This window comes from Myxine glutinosa, chromosome 1, assembly GCF_964187855.1.
Source record: "Myxine glutinosa chromosome 1, kmMyxGlut1.1, whole genome shotgun sequence".
NCBI classification, from domain to species: Eukaryota; Metazoa; Chordata; class Myxini; order Myxiniformes; family Myxinidae; genus Myxine; species Myxine glutinosa.
This window is the reverse complement of record NC_136261.1, coordinates 213,392,329-213,417,573: the sequence shown is the minus strand read 5'-3', so window position 1 is coordinate 213,417,573 and position 25,245 is coordinate 213,392,329. Positions and strand designations below refer to the sequence as shown.

General features: G+C 42.3%; 1 protein-coding gene across 1 annotated transcript in view; it reads left to right on the top strand.

Annotated features, from left to right (window-relative positions):
- The window catches only part of LOC137416790 (sodium channel protein type 4 subunit alpha-like), a 170,623-nt gene that overhangs the window by 124,732 nt on the left and 20,646 nt on the right, over positions 1-25,245 (top strand). Inside the window, exons 15-21 of the mRNA XM_078783297.1 lie at positions 5,310-5,666; positions 5,766-6,197; positions 6,332-6,449; positions 6,723-6,877; positions 9,106-9,279; positions 11,227-11,349; positions 17,573-17,851. Coding sequence (XP_078639423.1) covers positions 5,310-5,666; positions 5,766-6,197; positions 6,332-6,449; positions 6,723-6,877; positions 9,106-9,279; positions 11,227-11,349; positions 17,573-17,851 — 1,638 coding nt within the window. The remainder of the gene's footprint in view (positions 1-5,309; positions 5,667-5,765; positions 6,198-6,331; positions 6,450-6,722; positions 6,878-9,105; positions 9,280-11,226; positions 11,350-17,572; positions 17,852-25,245) is intronic.

The window sequence follows — 25,245 nt, the reverse complement described above, 5'->3', positions numbered from 1 at the left end:
CTAATTATGTTAAAAAGTGAGGTTCCCAACTTTTACCCAAAAATGCACCGAGAAGGTTATACATGGCCTTTTTCCATAAATCCGTCTAGTCTAGAGGTTGGGTATGTAACATAGGCAAAATGAGTAGATTTTGGTCAAGATTCGAATCTGGATCTCGATCATAGATTTTTTAAAAGTGATTCTTCACTATTGAGTGATAGGGCTAAAACTGATATATAGCACGATATCTCAAAAAGTTGCGGATGGATGGAGTCGGACAGAACTTGGTGGACAGGTTGGTTGTGTGTCGAGGAAAAATAGGATTGGCGAGCCAGTTCATGAAAAACTTAAGGCCGAACCTCCCCTCCATCCAATACCACAAGGATATCTATCTATAATTCCAGTAATCTCTGTGTGTGTGTGTGTCTGTGTGTGTGTATGCGACCGCTGTTTCTCGACAACTACCGGTCCGATATACTTGAAACTTGCCAGGTATATTGCTGGGGACCCGAGGATGTGCCTTTTCAAGGTTTTAAATTAATCGGACAAGTAGTTACCGAGCTATGGCGATTTCTTTACCAAACTCCGCAAGCCGTTCGCTTTGGACCAAACCATTTCATGTAAATAGAGGGGGGGGGGGGGGATTGTCACCGTACTCGCAAGCCGTTCGCTTTGGACCAAACCATTTCATGTAAATAGAGGGGGGGGATTGTCACCGTACTCGCAAGCCGTCCGCTTTGGCTTTGCGAATGGACCAAACCATTTCATGTAAATAGAGGGGGGGGGGATATAATTTTAGATATATATATAGTACGGGCATGCCCTAGTGGAATAAATTGTGGTCATTAAAGTTGTTGTTGAGGTAGACTACCTTTTTCCAGAATTGGAAAGACATGGAAGAGGTTTACTTGCTGAACTGCAAACCTATGTTCTGGCTGTGAGGGAATTCCTGAATTACCACTTTCCAGTCAGGCAAATTGTACCACAGTCATTGCTCATTGCTCAATGGGGTTGCTCATTCCGCAACCCCATTCAAATGGCCAAAAAGGAGTCCAGACCTGTCACCCTGTGATAATGCATTGTGCAGTTACATCAATAAGGAGTTATACTACGTTATTACCCATGGTATGTGAAGTAAAATGTGAGGTTAAGCAATTGGGTCACTCTGTCTGTCTGCCTCTCTGTCCACAAACGTCAGTTAATAAATCGAGGACCAACTTAATTTCAATTGAACGTTATATTTTGAATACAAATCGTGACATGGAGAGGAAAACGAACCTGTAGCTTAGCAGTACCTTGGCTCTGAATGTCGTCCTGAACGTGCAGAAAGCAGTGAAATACATTATTTTGGTCTGTCCTCCTGCCTGGCAGTCAAATAAATAAAAAAATCATTCCAAACAGGAAACTTACTGTTTTTAGCGGTCATATAGGGCACAGGCGCCAATAACTAATGCAACGTGTTACGTACGGTGGTGTAAAAGACGCTGCATCAACAGTGGTAAACTTCCTAAAAAACATTTTTTTTCTACAGCCTTTAAATTTTTTATTTTATTTCAATTGAATTGTATACTTGAACACTGCAAAACACAAATCGCCTTTTTGTCACTTTCAAAAAACCTTTCATTTAGCAGTATTTGAACAAAATATTACAGCATTTTACATCATCTCGACCAAGCAAAGTTGCTGCTCGTAGACCCCTCCCATGTCCTTTTTTCTCACGACTGCGTGGGGCGAGGTGTTCTTAATGAACTCCATCGTATTTATTCCGTAAAGAGCGAATTTAAGGATGCTATTCCTCAGGTCTTCAATGTGACCAAGGTAATTCCTCAGGGCTTCTTCAATAAAGATTTTTTTAAATTAATATTGTGACATTGGTGCAGGTTGTGAATTGTGGTGGGTTGGCTCTCTCATTACACTCTGTGTGACTGCTCTTTCATGTTGTGATCACACTTTTTTTTAATCTTTTTTTTTTATACTGAATCGAGGCTCGTGAAAGAGCTGACAACCACGAGGGAAACACAGTACAGAGGGACCACGAGGGAAAGACAGTACAGGGGGAAACATTCATTAAAACACATTCAACAAAAAGACATCCAGGAACACAGTACAGGGGGACCGCGAGGGAAAGACAGCACAGGGGGAAACATTCATTAAAACACATTCAACAAAAAGACATCCAGGAACGCAGCACAGGGGGACCGCGAGGGAAAGACAGAACAGGGGGAAACATTCATTAAAACACATTCAACAAAAAGACATCCAGGAACACAGTACAGGGGGACCCCGAGGGAAAGACAGCACAGGGGGAAACATTCATTAAAACACATTCAACAAAAAGACATCCAGGAACGCAGCACAGGGGGACCGCGAGGGAAAGACAGAACAGGGGGAAACATTCATTAAAACACATTCAACAAAAAGACATCCAGGAACACAGCACAGGGGGACCGCGAGGGAAAGACAGTACAGGGGGAAACATTCATTAAAACACATTCAACAAAAAGACATCCAGGAACACAGCACAGGGGGACCGCGAGGGAAAGACAGTACAGGGGGAAACATTCATTAAAACACATTCAACAAAAAGACATCCAGGAACACAGTACAGGGGGACCGCGAGGGAAAGACAGCACAGGGGGAAACATTCATTAAAACACATTCAACAAAAAGACATCCAGGAACACAGTACAGGGGGACCGCGAGGGAAAGACAGTACAGGGAGAAACATTCATTAAAACACATTCAACAAAAAGACATCCAGGAACGCAGCACAGGGGGACCGCGAGGGAAAGACAGCACAGGGGGAAACATTCATTAAAACACATTCAACAAAAAGACATCCAGGAACACAGTACAGGGGGACCGCGAGGGAAAGACAGTACAGGGAGAAACATTCATTAAAACACATTCAACAAAAAGACATCCAGGAACGCAGCACAGGGGGACCGCGAGGGAAAGACAGCACAGGGGGAAACATTCATTAAAACACATTCAACAAAAAGACATCCAGGAACGCAGCACAGGGGGACCCCGAGGGAAAGACAGAACAGGGGGAAACATTCATTAAAACACATTCAACAAAAAGACATCCAGGAACGCAGCACAGGGGGACCGCGAGGGAAAGACAGTACAGGGAGAAACATTCATTAAAACACATTCAACAAAAAGACATCCAGGAACACAGCACAGGGGGACCGCGAGGGAAAGACAGTACAGGGGGAAACATTCATTAAAACACACAAAAAGACATCCAGGAACACAGCACAGGGGGGGACTGCGAGGGAAAGACAGTACAGGGGGAAACATTCATTAAAACACATTCAACAAAAAAACATCCAGGAACACAGCACAGGGGGGGACTGCGAGGGAAAGACAGTACAGGGGGAAACATTCATTAAAACACATTCAACAAAAAGACATCCAGGAACACAGTACAGGGGGACCGCGAGGGAAAGACAGCACAGGGGGAAACATTCATTAAAACACATTCAACAAAAAAACATCCAGGAACACAGCACAGGGGGACCGCGAGGGAAAGACAGCACAGGGGGAAACATTCATTAAAACACATTCAACAAAAAAACATCCAGGAACACAGCACAGGGGGACCGCGAGGGAAAGACAGTACAGGGGGAAACATTCATTAAAACACATTCAACAAAAAAACATCCAGGAACACAGCACAGGGGGACCGCGAGGGAAAGACAGTACAGGGGGAAACATTCATTAAAACACATTCAACAAAAAGACATCCAGGAACGCAGCACAGGGGGACCGCGAGGGAAAGACAGTACAGGGGGAAACATTCATTAAAACACATTCAACAAAAAGACATCCAGGAACGCAGCACAGGGGGACCGCGAGGGAAAGACAGTACAGGGGGAAACATTTATTAAAAGACATTCAACAAAAAGACATCCAGGAACACAGCACAGGGGGACCGCGAGGGAAAGACAGTACAGGGGGAAACATTCATTAAAACACATTCAACAAAAAGACATCCAGGAACACAGCACAGGGGGACCACGAGGGAAAGACAGTTTTGGATTCTAATTCTTTGATTACTAATTAATTTGATTAATTTGATTACTAAAAACTAATTCCTCCCCTTTGGAAGAAAACGGACACAGGCCAAAAACACCGCCACAATCGGCCACCACCGTTTACACCTCCGCAAGGCCTACCAATCTCAGATAGCATGTGCTATGAAGAAGGAGCAGGAGTAGTGAGAGCGGCAGTGGGCATGGCCCTGGGCGACCCGGCGACCGACGGAGGCTCTAATAGGCTGAGGAGTGCGCCAATTTGACGTCATCGGCCAGGGATATTATCGGAGGGCAGGACGCCATTTTGGCAGTACAGGCGAGCAGAGTCCCGGTGTGAGTTGAGAGGAGTACAGGCAAGACTTTCCACTCTTTCATGATGGTAATGGTATCCCAGGTCGAAAATCCCATAGAAAACCAATAGGACAAATCCTATAAAAAATCCCTTAGAAAATCGGACCAGTTGGATCTACTGGTTTCAACAAGGAAAGTGAAATACTGGACCAGTTCTATCCCAATAAAAAAACAGGTCAGTGGGGCACCTGTATGAGACCAATAGAATACCAATATATAAATGAACAGGATTGAAAATGACCAATCGACATATGTGGGAAGGTTATATGCACAGACTGGGAATTTAACCCATGTCCAGTAGTGATGAACTGTACCAGTGCTTTGTCATCTTTTGTCATTGTTGCTTTGTCGTTTTCCATTCGTTAATAACAAAATATAATTGAAGTATTTTGGTTTCTATGGGTTTTCAGACCATTTAACTCTTATAGTTTCTCCGGGACCCGTTGAACTTAAAGGTTCATTTTGGTTTCTCTGGGTATCAGACCAGTTGCATCAAATGGTTTGCATTGGTTTCAACCGAATCTGGTTTGCTTTCTACTGGAAACTCTACTAGTTCCTGTAGAAACTGTGATTTCCAATAGAGACCCATATAAATGTCCTACTGGTCTGTATTGGTTTCTATGGGAGTTTCGACCTGGGATGTAACATGTCTTCTTGTGTTCGGGTAGAAATAGGTGTCGAATGTTGGGATGGAATTTCCATATGAGCTTGGTGGTCAGAAATTCCTTTCCTGTACCATTTTATATTGCTTATTCCTGTGTAGTATGGATTAAGATAATGTAAGTATATCTCTGTTCTTTATTTTGCATATGGTGAACAATGTGGTGCATGAAAAATTTTAATAGTCAACTATTTTAATGACAGATCTCTTGTGATCTCTTTCAATCTAGCAAGTCTTGTGCAAGCAATTCTTTCAACCTGTGCTATTTTCGGCAGATGCGGGTTTTTAAGCTGGCCAAGTCTTGGCCCACGCTCAACATGCTCATCAAGATCATCGGAAACTCTGTGGGTGCCCTCGGGAACCTGACTCTTGTACTGGCCATCATCGTTTTCATATTTGCCGTCGTTGGTATGCAGCTCTTTGGGAAGAACTACAAGGAGTGCGTGTGCAATATTGCTGAAGACTGCATACTCCCACGCTGGCACATGAATGACTTCTTCCATTCATTCCTCATTGTGTTCCGTGTGCTTTGTGGCGAATGGATAGAGAGCATGTGGGACTGTATGGAGGTGGCAGGGCAGGCAATGTGTCTGATAGTTTTCATGATGGTCATGGTCATCGGTAATTTGGTGGTAAGCACCCATACCAATACAGTTCTTTACTTCTCTGTTACATTGATGATTCAGTTGATCAACTAGCAGTTATGCATACCATATCCTGTTTCTATCAAGGTTCTCAATCTCTTCCTGGCACTGCTGCTCAGCTCCTTTGGTGGTGACAACCTAGCAGCTCCAGATGAAGATGGTGATGAAAACAATCTGCAGATTGCTGTTGCGCGTATTGAAAAGGCCATCGCTTACATAAAAGGTTTTCTGCCCAACAAGTTGAGGAGCAAAAGCGAACAAGCCTTGCCCATGGAACAATTTGTTCAGGATGCAATGGATAAGAAATCCCTGACAACCTACGCAAGTGTTGACATTGCAGAACAGCAGGAGAAGGAAAATGGCGAAAGTGATGTTCATGGCACTGCCACAAACATTGCATGCAAATATTTAGAAAGCACCGTTGCTGTGGATAACAAGAGCTTGTCTATTTCCATTTCTGTTGATCCTGACAACACCGAGGAAGATGCAATGATATCAGATGTAGAAGATAATGAGAAGGTAATGGTGCTACTTGCATGGAATAGCTCGGTGTTCAAACTTGTACAACTTTCCTGATTTGCTCACATTCAGTGAAAAAGGTGAAAAGTGAGGTGCTCTGCTTATTTATTTATTTATTTATTTATTTATTACAGGATAATGAAGTGGACGGGTCTGAATGCAGCACCATAGATCTCAAACCTGAATCGGTGCATGAGGAAATGGTGCAGGAAGAGGAAGAATCATCCGATCCAGAGGATTGTCTATCTGAGGGTGTGATGGGGTACAGATTCCTTTATTGGGTCCTTGTTTTGTTGTATTTTACCCTTTGATATAATAAGCACAATGTCTGGGTACATAGCTGGTTACCGAGTCTCTCCTTTTCCCAATTGTTTCAGGATCCATATGCTCAATTCACCTTCTAAGAAACCATTTTGACAGGCCTGACTTGTTCAATGAAATGTTAGACAAGGAATCTGATAGCCAATTGGTGGTTGATTGCTAAGTCTTCTTTCTAATTCTCTCATTGTCCCCATCTCTTTTCAGTTTGGATGCAGCGCTGTCACTGCTTCCAGGTCGATGTCAAGAAAGCCAAGGGTCGGACTTGGTTCCTTTTCAGGAAAGCGTGCCTGCGCATTGTGGAGCACAAATGGTTTGAGACCTTCATTGTTTTCATGATTCTACTCAGCAGTGGAGCCTTGGTTAGTAATTCAATACATTATCAGCATAGTTGCTTAATGAAGGACTGTTTTTTTGTATACCTGGGCGAGGCTCATGGAAGAACTCGAGTTGGTACACTGAACGGATCAGGACACAACAGGACAAAAGGAACAGTTGAGAGATGGAGAAAACACCAACAGCAGAGTTGAAGGCCAAGATAGAGGCAGACTTGGACAAACAATGGGTGTGGTGAGGAATGAGGGACAGGATAGGATGCATTGAGTGGGCAAGATGGATACAGAAAGAAGCTCTCAGGAGGGAAAACTGTAAAAATTCAGCAGAATGGACACTGACAGGACCAGTAACCATAGTTTCAGAGTAAGGAAGAGGAGATTTAGCATGGTAGTCAGGCAGGGGTATTTCACTGATCAGTGTAGTGTATCCCTGTGCATCGTAAGAGCGTGACCAAGGGTTGGCGTCAGGAAGGGCATCTGGCCATAAAAACATTTCCTCAAACAGGGAACCATGATTGTCATGGGGCCCGCAACGCTAACCCCCGCTCTAGTGGGGAAAATGGCCTTAAAACGATCATTCATTCATTCATTCAGTGTAGTGCATCCATCCTTTCTGCAAAGGTAGTGACAGCAGAAACAGTAGGTAGTTTTCAAATCGATTTAGTATAGGTATTGAGAAGTAGTGGAGGTGGGGTGTTACTTAGATATTGGCACAATTGTGCAGGGCTTGATGCTGCTAATGGCCTCCTCCCAGTTGAATTACCTTGTAAACCTTTTAAGCATAGTGAAAATGTGGGAAACACACCAACAACAGTGAAGAAGGACACAACAGAGGTACCCTTGGAGGGGAAAAAAACCTGTGGAGAGGGGAGAAAACACAATAACGTGAAAAGGACGGTGCGTGCTTGGGGGTGTATAGGAGTTCTGATAGGAGTTAAGCATGATTGACAAACAGACAAAATAAGCACACAGTGAGGATTGCTTTGGAATTCATGGCCCCTACTGGTCCCAATAAATGTTCTTGTTCCAACCAGTCAGCAATTGTGAGTCATATACAGTAGGAAAAATTATTTTAGTTATTCAAAGCTACAGAATAAGTTACAGTTTCAGAATATTTCCACCATTTTTAGCTCAACTAAGTGGCAAAAACTCAAGTGAGGTATTGTGAGAGTGTGTGTGGCTGGTAATCCAAACGAAGGGGCTCAACTTGTGTTACCAATGCAAAGATCAGCCTGAAACTGGAACGTGACCTGTAATAATAATTGAATAATAATGGTATATACTAAGTGTCAGACAGATGGACAGACAAATGTAAAGGAAACATTTAGTCCCCTTCAGTGACATCTGTAGGGGACGGATACTTAACTCTAATCGACATGCTTTGAAATAGTTATTGAAAATAATACTTATCCAGAATAATACTTTTCAAAAGACTTACAACTTTTTACATTATCCCATAACAAATTTTAAAAATTTATGAAACGCCCTGAAAGTAGAACTTGTTCTGCAACTTATCATAATAAAGCCATGTACCAAGTTTTAATTGAATATGTTAAAGGGTAAGTGTGGAAAAGTCTGGAAAACTGACCCATGTTTAATATTTGATATTTTCTAAGCCCAAAATGGGAATACCGTAACTCCATGTAAAATTGACGAAACGTCCTGAAACTCTAACTTCTTCTATAAGTTATCATAATAAAGCCATGTACCCAGTTTCAGTTATATATGTTTTAAAATATAGTGAACCCAGTCCCGGTATGTACCCCGGTTTAGAATAGGTACACCGTATCCCTGCGCATCGTAAGAGGCGACAAAGGGTTGGCGTCAGGAAGGGCATCCGGCCATAAAAACATTGCCTCAAACAGGGAACCATGATTGTCATGGGGCCTGCAAGGCTAACCCCTGCTCTAGCGGGGAAGATGGCCTTAAAATGATCATTCATTCATTCATTCATGTTTTAGAATATAGGGGAAAATGTCTTGGAAAACCACAGGTGGGATGGATGGATGGATGGATGGATGGATGGATGGACAGACAGACAGAAGGAGAGAAAACATATAGTCCCCTCCTGTAAAACCGATAGGGAACTAATAACAAAACAGATCAACCAATATACTTGCGAATCTTCGATTTTGCAAATAACAAACAGGCATTTCTCAAATGATATACCCTATGAGTATTGTGAATAAATAAAAAATCCCAGAAGTATCACATTCTGTTATACTGGCAAAAGTTTTTTGTTCCTCTTTCCCCAGGCTATGGAAGACGTTTACATTGAAAAAAGAAAGACCATCAAGATCATTTTAGAATATGCCGACAATGTGTTTACCTACGTTTTTGTCCAAGAAATGCTGCTCAAGTGGTGTGCCTATGGATTTAATAAGTATTTTCATAACGCCTGGTGTTGGCTCGACTTCTTCATTGTGACAGTGAGTAATGCTATATTTGAATTTTATATTACAACTTTCTTGTTTTGTTAACTTTTTTCAAAATATGTCCTTGTTGTGTTCGTTATTCAGAAAGGCAAATACAAGTACAGACTTTTCATAGTTTTAAGGCTTATGAAAATAAATTAGACATTGTACCATTTTCAAGACACAACTAGAACTGCCACTTTAAAACTGCTGGCAGTGATGACCGGTTTCCTCTGCCTTTCCGCTTTCATACAAGTGGTTTGCCTATGGATGAGCCATGACTATAGTTTGCCTATACAAGTGGTGCAGAGTTCTTTAGAATGAGCCATGACTCAATTTTCTATATTGAGCCGTTTCGGAGATATAGTGGGGCAAAGGTGAAGGTGTTCTCCAAGATGGCGCCATACCACGTGACCTATGACGTCATAATTAGCAGTTTAAAATTATACGTGCCTAGCTGATCACTTGATGAAAATGTCTTGTCAATTGGACCAATGGTTGCTGAGAACATTGATTTTAAAGTTTCCTCAGGTGAAAAATAGGGCAGAAGAATAATAATAAGAAAAACTCGAGGAAAAACAAAAGGTATTCCTCCACAATGTAATTGTAGAGGAAACCTAATTAAGCCCTCTATAATATACAGTACTGCAGCTAGTCACTTTTTGTTATTTCTGAAATAAACAACGAAACAGATTAGAGTTATCATAATAGGTGTCAAAGAAAAACCAAATGCATTTTCAACTCAACATCTATAATAGTGTGTGTGTGTGTGTGTGTGTGTGTGTGTGTGTGTGTGTGTGTGTGTGTGTGTGTGTGTGTGTGTGTGTGTTTGTTTTGTTTTGTTTTGTTTGTGTGCATGTGTGTGTGTGTGTGCACTCCCATAATTCCAAAACCATGAAACTTAGCGGACCGACAAACAGAAACAGGCTCAGCCTTGATCAGCCTGCTTTCACCTCGCAGGGGTCTTAAGCTGCCATTTTGTTTCAGCCTGTTCAAAAACGCCTTGCTTTGACCCCATAGTGTACTCTCATGGACTAATTAAAATATATAATCAAAATCTGTGTTCAGATTAGAGGATTGAGATGTGTAGTCCAAATAAATGTCAATCTGGAGTGAAATCTGAAAATTATATTGAATTTGTGATTCTTATTAGTAAGCGTATTTATTTCAGCAAGGCTGTGATCCCTCCTCCATCTTTACACAAGAAAATACATCATTAGTCAGGAGCCGGGGAATTCTTGGGGGATTTTTGTTTAACTTATTTTAAAAGTTATGATGTATACCTACACTTTAAAATGTTACGTATGCATACACTTTGAAATGTACACGCACAGAGAGAGAGGAGAAGGGGTGGGTTGGGCTTCTGGAGGGAGGGTGGGGTGAGAGGAGGGAAGGGAAGGGAGGGGTGGGGTAGGAGGAGGTGGGACGAGGAGGGGTAAGGGTGGGTTGGATGTTCAGAGGGAAAGGATGGCGTGGGAGTCTGGAGTGGTTGGGTTGTGAGGAGGGAGGGGAAGAGCAAGGGGAAGAGGTGGGAGGTAACGCCGGGTACCTTTGCTAGTATTCAATAATCACAAAATTACAAAAGCACAAATATACAACTAACTTTGGAATTTGTCTGAGGCCGATGGATTACATTGCACCAATGAATGGCCTTTGGGTCTGAGATAAGGACTGGAGATTAAATGTTAATCACAAACAATTATTTCAGGGTTGTATTTTTGTGCCTTTTGCAATTTTCTGAACACTTTTGTTTTTCAACAAAGCATAAACCTGCCTTTGCATTGTTTCACTTTGTGAAATAGCATTATTGCAAATGACTTGGTTCACTTTGTAATTAATATATCTTAGAATACCCATCTTGGTCCACTCTTATTACAGAAGGTTCATTTATTCTCTAGATAAACTGTGTGAACATATTTCTTGAAAAGATGTTGTGTGCACCTTCGTGTGATGTAACAACAGGTGTCTCTGATTAGCCTGACCGCTAACCTCATGGGATACTCAGAGATGGGAGCCATTAAATCTTTGAGAACTCTGAGGGCCTTACGTCCTCTCCGTGCACTTTCTCGCTTTGAGGGAATGAAGGTGAGCAAAACTTGATCATTTTTATACAATACATTGTTGTTTGTCATATCAATTATTGTTAGTTTCAGAAGTCATTCTTATCAGCTTGTACTTTTTATATGAATTGCCCTTTTCTGTGCCATTTGCCAAAGATTTTTCATTACTGCACGACCAAAGTAGTAAACAAAGTAGTGAAATGAATGTCAACAAAATCAGCACATACATGACACACACACAGACTTCATCTTTTCTCAAATGACATAACATGACCTGTCTGAGAATCTGCTCAAATGTGAGAACCCTTATATAGATATACTTTTTCTAACCCATCTCACAACAATATCTCTGCTCCTCTAAAAATGTCGCACATAAAATATTTCAATCTAACGTACTTTGACATCACTGTGTGTCTACAAAAATAGTATGCTTAGTATTGAAAGCATGAAATTAAGTTTTGATAATCTCCCCGTTTGATAGGGAGATTCAAGAAATAACGATTTTGTGACACATAAATGGAAACTTTGTGGCATTATGTTGTTTTCTTGTTTGTTTTTACCATGTTGAGATACATTATAAGAAATGATGCTTTTGGAAATGATCTCTGAAAATCAATTTAAAAAAGAAACATTTAAAAGTCCCTCCTGAGCCCTATTTCACCTGCAATAATAAAAGATAATGTGTATCAGTTATCGTGTGTCTGTGTGTGTGTGTGTGTGTGTGTGTGTGTGTGTGTGTGTGTGTGTGTGTGTGTGTGTGTGTGTGTGTGTGTGTGTGTGTGTGTGTGTGTGTGTATCCTCCATAACTCCAAAACAATTAAACTTTGCGGCCCCAAACTTTGCATGCATACTAAGGGAACTCCAAGGGAGTGTATGAATGAAAACTGGGTGTTTGGGTAAATTTAACCACCCCCTTTGAAGAAAATTAACCGGCATATTAACATAAAACAAAAACTATTTATCTTTGGTCAGCCCTGCTATCCCTCGCATGGGTCTTAAGCTTTGTTTTGGCCTGCTCAAAAATGCCATATCAGGCCGCAAACAGGCCGCAATGATTTCTGCACGATTAAGTGCTCAAAATTAATTATTTCACTTTCCTCTCTCACATCATTAAATGTCTGATCTTCATACTTACCAAATCGTTGAAGACATTGCTTTTGTAGGTGCTATAGTTTTCAAATTAGGAGCTTTGAACAATTTTATGCATTATGTGATGTGATTTCCCACAATGGCCTGTCACTAAAATATATAATCGAAATCTGTCTTCTGATTTAAGGATCGGAGCAGGCGGACCAAATAACCTGCGCAATCTGGAATGAAATCTGAAAATTTTAAGAAACTACTGATTATTATAACTGGGCTTATGAGCATATTTATTTAAGGAAGGCTGTCTTCCCTCCTGCTCTGTCGTCTTAATCCTTGCCTCCATAGGATAGGGTGTCATTATATTTGGACCTGCGATACTTGTACAAAACCAAAATATTTGAACCGTCTGTTTAAAAAATTCCCTCTATATGACGGACCCAGATTGCATTTATTTCAAAATATTAAATAGCTGGGGATTGGCGCACCGGATCTGCTGAACATCTTAGGCCATTTGAATCAGAAGAATTCCCTACTCTGCAAGGCGGTTCTGAGATTTTAAAAAGAGAGTGGGAAATCCATGTAGTATTATGGATTGCAATAATGCCTAAGTCACACATAGGCGGATATTTTGGCGACTGCCGGCGATCAAGATTTTTCGGCGACTACTGGCGATTTCGGGCGGTCAAATATGGTCAGGTGGCAGTATGGCGACTGCAGTCAGCCACATTGCGACTGCATTGCGACAACGCCCCGAGTGGGATGGCGACTGTTGAAGATCGACGACGACTGCATTGCGGATGCACGGCGGCAGCGTGGCGACAGTCTGGCGGCTAGATTACGACCGATGGCGGATCGCGGCGACTGCATTGGGACCAGGTGGCGGTTTACTCCGACGTCCGCAAGACTGCAATAAGACCGCCGGCGATTGGAGACGATTCACACAACTTTTTTAATCTTTATTTCTCTATTTTACATTTCACTTTATTCATTTCAATGATGTATGACATGAAGCATAAAGATGTTTGATGTACAATAAGAAAGTTAATAAAGATGTATCATTGTAATGTAATAATCAAACTTTTCTGCAGGGAGAGAGAATGGAAATAAAGTCCAACAAATTATTTCCACTGGTCCCAAGTCCCAAAAATAAAGTTCCCAAAAGTCCCAAGTCCAAACAATAAAGCCATATCCTTGTCGGCACCACAGGACCTCACTCCACGGAGACCCTCACACCATCCTGTCTTGCCATGGAATCGTGGTATGTCGTAATGCAGTCGCCAGGCAGTCGTATCTCTGTCGCCAGTGGCCGTAACTTGGCCGCCACTAGTCCTACTGCTGTCGTCGTCAGTCTCCCATAGCCGCAGGGGAGACGTGGCAGTTCTTCTGTAGTCGATATGCAGCCGCAACAGTGTCGGCCCGTAGTCGGGAAGATGCCGCAGGAAGGCCGTATGGCATTCGCATCTCTGCCATGCTAGCTGGTGGGGCGATTGCGGAAGACTATGAGCGACTGGGTTGCGGCCGCTTTACGCTCTTATTACGGATACCGACGACAGCATGGCGGTTCCATCACGACAGCATGGCGGATTTTTTTCGAGGATGACCGAGCGCGCCGTTTTTAAACATTTAAAAAAATATTTGGCCCCTTTGCGGCTCTTGCCGACTGCAGCCGACATGGGGAGGATAACCACGACTACAGGCGACCGCCCATTACGGTTTCATTATGATTGTCGGCGGGTGGTGGCGATTTTTCCAGTCGCCAGTAGTCGCCGACAAATCCGCCTATGTGTGACTTAGGCATAAGGCTCATTCTCCTTCCTTTAGCAGTGCTATCTTACTTGGGGATTTTTTGTGGACTTCCCATGGTGCAGATAACTCAGGGTGTTGATATGATAGATATCTGTATTACCGAGGGAAAATTAACAAATTGATTTGCTGTCTACTTATTCTTTACATGTATGAGTATTGTTATGAAAAAGAGAAATGTCTGTATTTTGTCGTTTTGTTTTGCTTTGATTGATTGGAATGGTGGTGATGTAATTATTGTTACGGAACTTAGAATGTAGCACATGCATGATTGTGTTATCAAAGAAACATTTAGTATTTATAATGTTAGGAAAATATAGAGTAGAGTTAGGTTGATAAATCATAGCAAAATATGACCATGTTACGTTGGATAAGCCCGGACAGGTAAGAGCATGCCTTGGCAATTTTGGGCTTGGAGATTGCCAGCAGCCATATGATTAGTCCTCAATGGACAAGGAGGCATCCATGGATTGGTAGACATAAAGTCATACTGTCCAACCATCCCGATTAGGATGTGACAGTCCCAATTTGACGGTATGTATCCCGCTTCCTGACCGACCACTGAAATGTTCTGCTTTTACGTGCAAAATTGATAAAAGCAGAGAGATGCAGCGAAATATCGATTATTATTTTCTGATCCTGACCACAAAAAGGAGTTGGTTGGTACGAGATACTCAGGAGTAACTCACACGGCTCGCAGCGTTACCACGTGCGTGTGACTGGCACTCACTTCTGCAAGCAAAACGACTTTTTTTACAGGTCACAAGGCTCCTAGTAGAGCTGAATACACATGACATACATGCGGACGAATGAGACACAACACAGGACAACTTGATGAGACAAACACAGCCGCCAAGCTATAGGGAAGTCGTCACTTTCCAGGACACACTGGACTACAACGTTGCTTTTCTTTCTGCACTCAGCTTGCAGCACAAATAAATTCTTCTATGGCCGACTCAAAGGCTCAGTCTGAATCCAATGCAACACCTGAGAAAAAGAAAGGGAAGCGGTATTGCTCCGTCAACTCCATTTGGAAAACGCAAAACTTAGTTGTCGAAGTCAAAGGTGTGGAGATGAGAGTTTATAGAAATCTTTTGTCTGAAGTGGACTGTGAGGAAAAAGCCAAGTGCACTCTTTTCCAGTTTTCATTTTTTGTTCACCACGGTGGTGTGATTGATGTGTTGAAGCACTTTAAAGTGACAAGTATGTCGCTAATTCGTCAACGTCTAACAAACAAGCAAAGCTGAGCAAGTTTGTGTTTGGAGAGTACACTACAATCTTCCCACATTCATTAATTAGGAAACTCACCGAGCACATGCTGCGGTACTTCCTTCTGGTGGAGAAGATCGATTGAGCTCACATCACAAAGACCAAGTTTAACGACATCAGGAACTAGGTGAATGACAAAGATGCATGCAGGGTGCTCAACACCATTATGGAGGACAGCATGGTGCCTGACATGACCAAATTCATCAGCTATGTGTGTCTATTCTACACTAAGTTTGTGAAGAAGTTCCTTTTGTGAAGCATGAACCATTATCAAGAAATTCCCGTTCGAATCGTCTATGTTGTCTGATCTGAGAAGTCTCAATCCTAAGGAGTGCTCCACATCGAGTGATGTTGCGAATACTGTTGTCTGCCTAGCAAATCACTTGCCCCTGCTGAAGCTTGATGTCCTAAATAATGATGCTGTTGACTTCAAATGGCAGATGTGGCTGATCTCCCTCAGGACCTGAGCGTTTGCACCTGAGCAAAGCTGCACAAGGTAAAAAGAATCGGTTCTGCCTCACCAATGTTCTTCTCTTTGCTGATTCTGGTTTATGCCCTGTACTGTCTCTCCCTACAAACAATGCCGAAAGTGAGCGCTACATTTCTCTGGTCTGTAATATTGATTCTAGGGACTGAAGTCACCTCAAGAGAAGCACCGTTGCATCTCTCCTGGCAGTCAAGACAAACATTGACGATGCCTGCTTCATCCAAAAACCTGCAACAGAGCTTCTGAAGTTGAACAAATCAGCTGTTTGCAAATACAAATTCCCATCATGGTAGCTATGGCCAGTCAGCTGCAGTGCAAGCACTCGCCACAATTGAAGTCATTCCAGTTGTTGATCTGAATGCCAATCCGATTCATGCTGATGCCTTTACTTCAAGATAACACTGCATTGTCTACTTCAAATTTACATGACACTAATGCATGAGATGTCATCCTGTTTCCATAATAACTATTTCATTTTGTCAGAATAATTTTTATACCAAGTTATCATGTCTTGTGACTGACTGTTCCAGCTGCTGCTATGCTATTCACACTAATTTCAGTTATATAGCAAGGAAGAAGACAACAATCGACAAGTAACGATGACAACCAACAAAGTGTCATGTGTCAGTGTGTATGGGAAGGCCAGGACAGGGTATGAGGACCGGACCAGGGGGAGACGCAGACTGTCTTCTGGAAGTCTGTTTGCATCTTCAGGTCACATTTCCAAGTTTCAATCCCCACTTCCCAGTGCAAAGTCTTACAACATGATTTTAATTTACCGGTATTACTGTAAATTATCAAATTTCGGAGCAATTGCTGACTGAAACAGCGTTGTAAAATAGTACCTAAAACCAATAAGAATGCATGAGAGCTCCTAAAACCCTGGGAGTTTCAGGGCCAGAAGGCGAGCGCTGAACCCCACCTGTTATGGCCTGGCTCGTGCTGAAGCGCTCACCCGTCCCGCCCAGATACAGCTCATAGGTTGGACAGTCTATTAAGTGCATAGACTGAAAAACAATGATACTGTATCATCGACAGACAGAGAAGTTCATTAAGGAGAGGAGACGCCTGTGAAGTTCCTTCATGGGGATTGCACTGTGGCAACCTCAGGGCGGGGTAGAGGTGGGGACTCCCTTTGAAATGAGGGTGCTCTAATTCTGCCCCCAGAAAATTCTGCTGCCCACAGCCATGTGCTGCACACAAAAGAAGAAGATTATTAAACCCCAAATTACATTCATAGCAATCAAGTTGATGTTGATGTGAGTTTGTATAGTTGACGATGCCTGTGTATGCACCATTCTTACACAATTTTGAACATGTCATAATGGGGAACGCCATTCCGATTGTACTTATCAGGATTAGTATTACTTTAAAATACTTTACTTATTGCGAGTGCTTAATGTTCCTGCGACATTCCGATATTATAAAAAATGTTTCGTGAACACGCGTGAAAGCCTCGTTTGTTTGTTCACTCTTGGTAACCGACTCATAATTGATGGATTCAAAAGTTTTTGCTGTCATTTGCACAGGCACTTCTTTTCTGAGAAAATTAAATTATTTGCATTCGAAAAATAATTTTTTCTCAACTTTCCTGCCTTCCTAGGTGGTGATTAATGCACTTATGGGTGCAATTCCCTCCATCATGAATGTCTTGTTCGTCTGCCTTATTTTTTGGCTTATCTTCAGCATCATGGGAGTAAACCTGTTTTCTGGAAAGTATTACTACTGTGTGAACACTACCAATGATGAGCGCTTTCCTATCAGTGTGGTGGACAACATGACACAGTGTAAAAATCTCAACTACACTGGAGAAACGCGCTGGAAAAATGTCAAGGTTAACTTTGACAATGTGGGGCTAGGATACCTGGCACTTCTACAAGTGGTAAGTTTTAAGAAATTTTCAATATTATGTAGCATTCCATTTAAGCTGGAGTATATTTCTATAATTCTTCGCAATTCGATTTCACTGTTGATCACTAAAATATTTTAAACTTTTGGTTCACCTGTTTTGCATTTCCATATGAGAGCATAGCTCCTCACTGATGCCATTGTTCAAATCCCTTATCTTGTATTTATCTATTGTCTCATAATATTGTTGTATTTCATGTAAAAGTATATTAATGTCTTCTCATAACATTGTTTTCTATATGATACCTTCTAACCTTCTCCATCTGCTTTAGATGCTCTTTTGGGGGGGGGGGGGGGGGGTAAAGAATTGAATTGCATGTTGATTATAAAATTGAAATATTTCCAATAAATATATATGAAATAAAAATAAAATACAAATATTACCAATACAATATCAATATTATAAATTGATTAGAATATATGCACAAAGCGTAAACTTGAATATTATATCCTGAGCAAGAAAGTTTTGTATTTTAAGAGGATTATTGATGAAGGGACCCCCATGGATTGTTATTCCATGCAGTGCCATTGAGAATAAGCTCACAATGTCTATAAAATACTCCAATGACTCAGAATCTCAAACAGCCTCTGACAGTCTAGCCACGAGTCTTCGCATGACGTAGTTGTTTTCATGAACGAGTGTAGAGGTGAAAGGCGAATCACTGGTGTCTTAAAAACAGTTGCTTTGTGCAGATGGGGCTCATTAGCCTTGGTAGGCATCTCATCTAGGAGAAGGAACCTCTGAATACAAATCTGCCGCAGACATGCAGTGCAGGTTTTGAAACCAACGGCGAAAGGTTTAATGTGGTAAAGGCAGCAATGCTTTTTAAAAGAGGTGTCCCTTGCATTTGTTAACATGTGGCCCACCCTTGGGAAGGATATTCTCGTCGATTTTGGCCTCCTGATCAAGGTTACGTGAAGCCATGCAGACAGCTGGCACATATCACCAGTAATGGCTGCATGTACTTGGCTAGGTTCATCGATGGACCTCAATAATAGAGGGCAGTTGCATTTTTGCATTAAGTACGCAGTGATGTTTTTTAAATGAAATTTAATGTTAATTCATAATAACCAGTTATAAAGACGACCAAAAAGTAGTCATTTTTGTCAACAAAGTTAAAAAAATAAAGCTATAAAGCACCTGAAAAATACAAAGCCTGTCCTCGTCTACTTTGTATTCAGACTACTTATTCTTCTGTATGCTAAACATGACGAAAACAGCTAAAAACTAAAACGGCACTCAGTAGACTTGGTAGAGCGCATACCTCCGCCAGACTCAACAGTTTACGTTTTGTATCCCACTGATAGGCCGGATCTGGATTCGGACCTGAAACAAAATCGAATCAACCTGTTCTTGTCCCCTAATCAACTTAGTCACCAAGTTTTGTCATAATTCGGCCAAAACCTTTTTAGATATCATGCTATATATCGTCTTTGATCCTATCACTCAATAGTGGAGAATAACTTGTAATTTTTTTTTAATTATCATATCCGGTTCTGTATTCAGATCTTCACTAAAATCGACTTGATTCGTCCTTCTCACACACTCAACTTGTCCACAAAGTTTCGTCCCAATCCGTCTCGAACTTTTTGATATATCCTGCGATATATCGGTTTTAGCCCTATTACTGAATAGTGAAGAATCGCTGAAAGAAATTCTCTGATCCGGATCCAGATTTTAATTTTCACCAAAATTGAAACAATTCTTCTTTTTCCAAATACGTCGACAACCTTTTGACATATCGTGCTATATATCGTTATTTGCCCTTTCTCTCAATGGTGAATCACTTAAAAATTTGTTGAAATACTCGATTATTACTGTAAAAGTCCAACAGTACATATTGGACATTTTTGTGAAAATTCAAATATCTCAACACCAAGGGGACACACTCTGTTGCACCCTTGTTTGAGGCATCGGTTGTCAAAGGAAAATAAATATCGTTTGCTTTAAGGTATTCCAAATGGGTTTGAACGGCATATAGCACTACAATGTTCTCTCACAGCCTTTGTTTTTGCACACGTCAAATCTTTCACAATGGTGGAGTCATTGTAGATTTCTTTATCAACTTTTACAGTACAATCCAAACTTATATATGATTGGCGAAGCTTCACAGAATGGTAGACCTTGCAAAGTTCAGTGGCAGTAACTTTATCGTCTTGAGACGACACAGAAATTTTGAAAAAAAGAGACCAAAGACAACGTACCTGCACTTGGAGTGTTCAGTTTTGCTTTTCTGATTTAAAAAAATGTGCTGATGTAGAGCTCCCTTTCCTTGGCTGCTGACATCGATATCACAGCGGCACATGGTACAGAATGTGTGACGTTTGCCCTTTCTGCTTTTCATTATGAAATCTTGTTCTACGACCATTCGGAGTTGAAGGATGTCTTTAGCTTCGGTATTTTTGGCAATATAGACAGCTCGGAAAATGATGCAGTTTGGAAATTTGGAGTGTTGAGAGTTGTAGGAAGAAACGAAGATAAATATTTCAGATGCATCCAGATAAAAAGTGACAAGAGAGTGGGAAAAACAAGTTATTTTTCAAAAGATCAGATAGATCACAGGAAAGTTTAGGTCTATGATTGGGGTCCTTAAGATTAAAACAGGAAAATATCTGACGGAAAGTACTAGAACGGCACTTGGTAATCTAGTTTCATCAACCAAGTTTTGTTGTAATCCATTCACAACTCTTGGAAATGTCATTCTATATATCGTTTTTGGGCCCCATCTCTCAATGGTGAAAAATCACTTCGGGAATTTCAAAAAAATTCTCAGATCCAGATCTTCACCAAAATCAAAACAATTCGTCAATGTCACACACACACACACACAAACTCTCCACCAAGTTTCATCGGAATCCTTCCATAACTCTGAGATATTGTGCTATATATTGTTTTTAGCCCTCTCACGCCATGGTGAAGAATCACTTTTAAAAATTGTGGATCAGGATCTTCACAAAAATCGAAGCGAACTGCCTTTGTCACACACCCAACCTGCCCAGCAGGTTTCGGTCGAATCCGACCATAAGTTTTTGAGATGTCGTGTTATACATCATTTTTGCCTGATCACATGATGGTGAAGAATCACTTTAAAAATTCTCATATCCGGATCCAGATCTGGATCTGGATCTTTTCCAACATCTAACCAATTCTTCCTTGTCACACACCCAACCCGTCCACATAATTTTGTCCGAATCCATCCATAACTTTTTGAGATATCCTGCTCGCAGACAAACAGACGGATGAAAACATAATCTCCGTCTACCTTCGGCGGCAGAGGCAACTAGAACGACACTCAGTAGAGCGATACCTCTGCCAGGCTCAACAGTTTACGTTTTGTATTTCACCAATAGGCCGGATCTGGATACGGACCGGAACCAAAATTGAATCAGCATGTTCTTATCACCCACCCAACTCATCCACCAAGTTTTTTTTACAACTCATCCACAAATTTCTGAAATACGCTCTCTCTCCCCTCCTACTCTTCCCTTCATAAGGGGTGAGGTCCAATATGGCATCAAGCTTCTACCCTGCCTTGACCATGATAGTCCCCCACTGCCCTCTGCCCTCAGTCAATTCTCTATACTCTCCAACCACCCCCACCTTACTGATATCCCTCCTCACACAATCCTCCCATCTCATCCGTGGTCTACCTCTTTTCCTCCTACCTTGCTCCCTCAGCCTATTCGCTCTTTTTGCCATTCTCTCTTCCCCCATTCACACCAAATGCCCAGCCCATCTCAGCCGGCATTTCACAAATCTCCCCATCAAGCTCATTCATCTGCACAACAATTTCCTCCTTCAGTTCATCCATCCTCAGTTCATCCTCAGGAAGAGGCACGACAGACGCGCTTTTCATTGTGAGGCAGTTGCAGGAGAAGTACATGGAGAAGAGGAAGAAGTTGTTTTTTGGGTTTGTTGATCTGGAGAAAGCATTCGATAGGGTTCCACGTAAAGTATTGACATGGGCATTGAGGAAGTTAGGAGTGGAGGAATGGTTGATCAGAGTAGTGATGGCAATGTACAAAAGAGCGCGCACAGCTGTAAGGACGAAGGACGGGAACAGTGGTGAGTTTGAGGTGAAGGTGGGAGTGCATCAGGGTCCGTACTAAGTCCACTACTATTTGTAGTTGTGATGGAGGTGCTGGCTCAGAACGTAAAGGAGGGTTTACCGTGGGAGTTGTTGTATGCAGATGATCTGGTGTTGATTGTGGAAAGTATGGATGGACTGAAGGAAAAGATGAACAAGTGGAAGGAATGTATGGAGACAAAAGGTCTGAAGGTGAATATCAGAAAGACGAAGGTGATGGCAAGTGGTAAAGCATGTGGTGAGGTGGAAAGAACTGGGAAGTGGTCGTGTGCTGAGTGCAGGAAGGGTGTTGGAGTGAACTCCATTCAATGTACAATGTGCGCTGAGTGGGTTCATCAAAAATGTAGTGGTCTGAGAGGGTCATTAACCAGTGTGGCAGCTACATTCAAATGTAAGGTGTGCACAGAGGGAGCTGCAGATGGAGGAAATGTTGAGTTGGATCTTGGAGACGGCGTGAAGCTGGAAGGTGTGAAAACATTTTGCTACCTCGGAGACATGCTGAATGGAGAAGGTGGATCAGACTCGGCAACGGTTGCTCGAGTGAGATGTGCATGGAAGAAGTTTCGGGAACTGAGTGGCGTGCTGATGAGGAGTGGAGTGCCGCTGAAGCTGAAGGGAAAGGTGTATGCTGCATGTGTGAGAAGTGTTATGATTTATGGGAGCGAGACATGGGTAATGAACGTAGAGCAGCAACGAAGGCTGGAAAGGGTGGAAATGCGAATGGTTCGATGGATGTGCGGAGTATCGTTGAGAGAGAGGAAGACAAATGATGAATTGCGAAAGATGATGGGAATATTGCCTGTGATTGATGCTGTGAAGAGGAACAGGTTGAGATGGTTTGGTCATGTGTTGAGGAAGGATGAAAGTGACTGGTTGAGAAGAATGATGGAAATTAATGTAGAAGGAAGTAGAGGACGGGGAAGACCGAGAAAGACTTGGCTAAAGATGGTGGAAGAAGAAATGCGGGCAAGGGGGTTAACAAGGAGAGATGCAGAAAATAGGGCAAAATGGAGAAGATTGTCATGGGGACCGCAAGGCTAACCCCCGCTCTAGCAGGGAAAATGGCCTTAAAATGCATGTTGTGTTGTTGTAGTTCATCCATCCTCTTTCTATCCACCTTCTTCACTTCCGCAATCCTCCTGACCCAGTTGTTCTCGCAAAGCTGCAGCCTCTGTTGTTTCCTCTCTGTCAATGCCACCGTTTCCAGACTATAAAGGTAGGCTGGCGTTCCACACGGCATCAGAACCTTCCCTTTCAATTTCCTTCAAATCTTTCTGTCTATCATTAATCCCTCCTCCCTCCTGCATACATTCACATCCACCTGAATCCTCATCCGCACCTCCGCCTCCGACTTACCATCCCCGGTCATTGCACCCTCCAGATACGCAAATGCATTCCCCTGTCTGATCTCCTTCCCCATTACCCTGATATTCATTTCCTTTCTCTGCTACCCAACCCACATCATCTCAGTCTTCTCCATACTCATCTTCACCCCATGCTTCCAAAATGCCTCCTTCCACTCCCCCAGTACTTCCTGCATCTCCCGCCTAGTCTCCACCACAACAGCCAGATCGTCTACATACAACATCCTCCCCAAAATACCCCTAATGTTTACCTTTATGCTGACCAGTTCCATCACCATGATAAACATGAGTGGGCTGAAAGCGCTTCCCTGCCTCAAACCAATGTTCACACTGAAGTCCTCAAATAGTCCTACGACCAATCAAAACTCTTCCCTTCATTCCCGATTACATCCCTTCCACTAACCTTCCACTTCCACTTCCCTTCCACTTCACCCCAAATCCACTTTTTGAGGTGCCGACTTCTTTCCTGGAAGTCCTTGGTGTCCTTGCGTTTTATACCTATCCTGCCTCCCCCAGGCCCTCTCCCTCCCACACATCTCCCCATGTCCCTGCTCTCAAATGTTGTGTTTGTGTGCTTCCTCCCCTTCTCTCCCTATCTTGTCGACTGCTCCCCTTTTTATATACTTTGTTTGCTTGTTTGTTTGATTTGTTTGTTTGATAAATGTTAGCTCTTTCACGAGCCTCGACTCTGTATACAAAAAAACAAAAAAAAAACTAACTTCTGCTTCTGGCACTCCCATCCATCTCAGTGTCATCATCACCATCTCTCTCAGGGCAGTGTCGTAGACCTTCTCCAGATCCACAAATCCCAATGCCATTTCACCTTACACCTCCAACCTCTTCTCCACCAGCTGTCTCTGCATGAACATTCCATCTGTCAGTCACGTGCCTTTTCTAAACCCCTGCTGCTCGTCTCCGATCTCCATCTCCACACTCTTCCTAATCCTCCCATCCAGAACCCTCTCCATCACCTTCATTACGTACTTCCTGGATCTTGAACATTGCCCTTCCCTTTCCATTTTGGCACAATTAAACCTGTCCTCCAATCCTCCGGAACTGAACCCTCTCTCATACATACAGTCACGTGAAAACGTAAGTACACCCCATGTAAAGTTTTGACTTTTTCAACATATTTCAACACACAGCTATTTGATCTTCATTTCAACAATATTGAAAGATAAAGGTGATATAATATAACAAATATCATGAAACATTTACATTTTGTAGTCCATTGTATAATTTAAATAAACATAAATGCAAATATCACATGTGGAAAAAGTAAGTACACCCTTGGCTCTAATAGGTGGTATTGCCCCCTTTGGCAGAAACAACCTCAAGTAGTCGTTTCTTATAACTGTCTACCAGTCTCTGACATCGACAGGGAGAAATTTTTGCCCACTCCTCCATGCAGAATTCTTTCAGCTGTGCGATGTTTTTTTTTTTTTGTTTTTTTGTTTTTTTTTTTTTGTATACAATATCGAGGCTCGTGAAAGAGCGAACATTAATCACACAGAAAGACAAACCGACACATAAAACATATAACATAGGGAGCGGTAGACAAGATGGGGAGAGAGGGGGAAGGACACAAACACAACATTTGAGAGCAGGGACCGAGAGACATGGAGACATCGAGAGATCTGAGAGAGGGCGAGGGCTTTGGGGGGGGGGGGGGCGTGGGAAGGGGGCAGTGGGAGAGGTATAAAACATATGGACACTGCCAGGACTTCCAGGAAAGAAGTTGGAATTTCAAACAAGGTGGATCTGGGGTGAATTAGCGGGGGTAGAAAAGATCAAGGTTTTGGATGGGGGAAGATAAGAGATGGTGGTGAACAGCTGTTTTAAAGACCTGGAGGGAGGAGTGGGATTGAAGGGAGTGAGGGAGTTTGTTCCAGAGGCGGGAGAAAAGAGGAATGAAA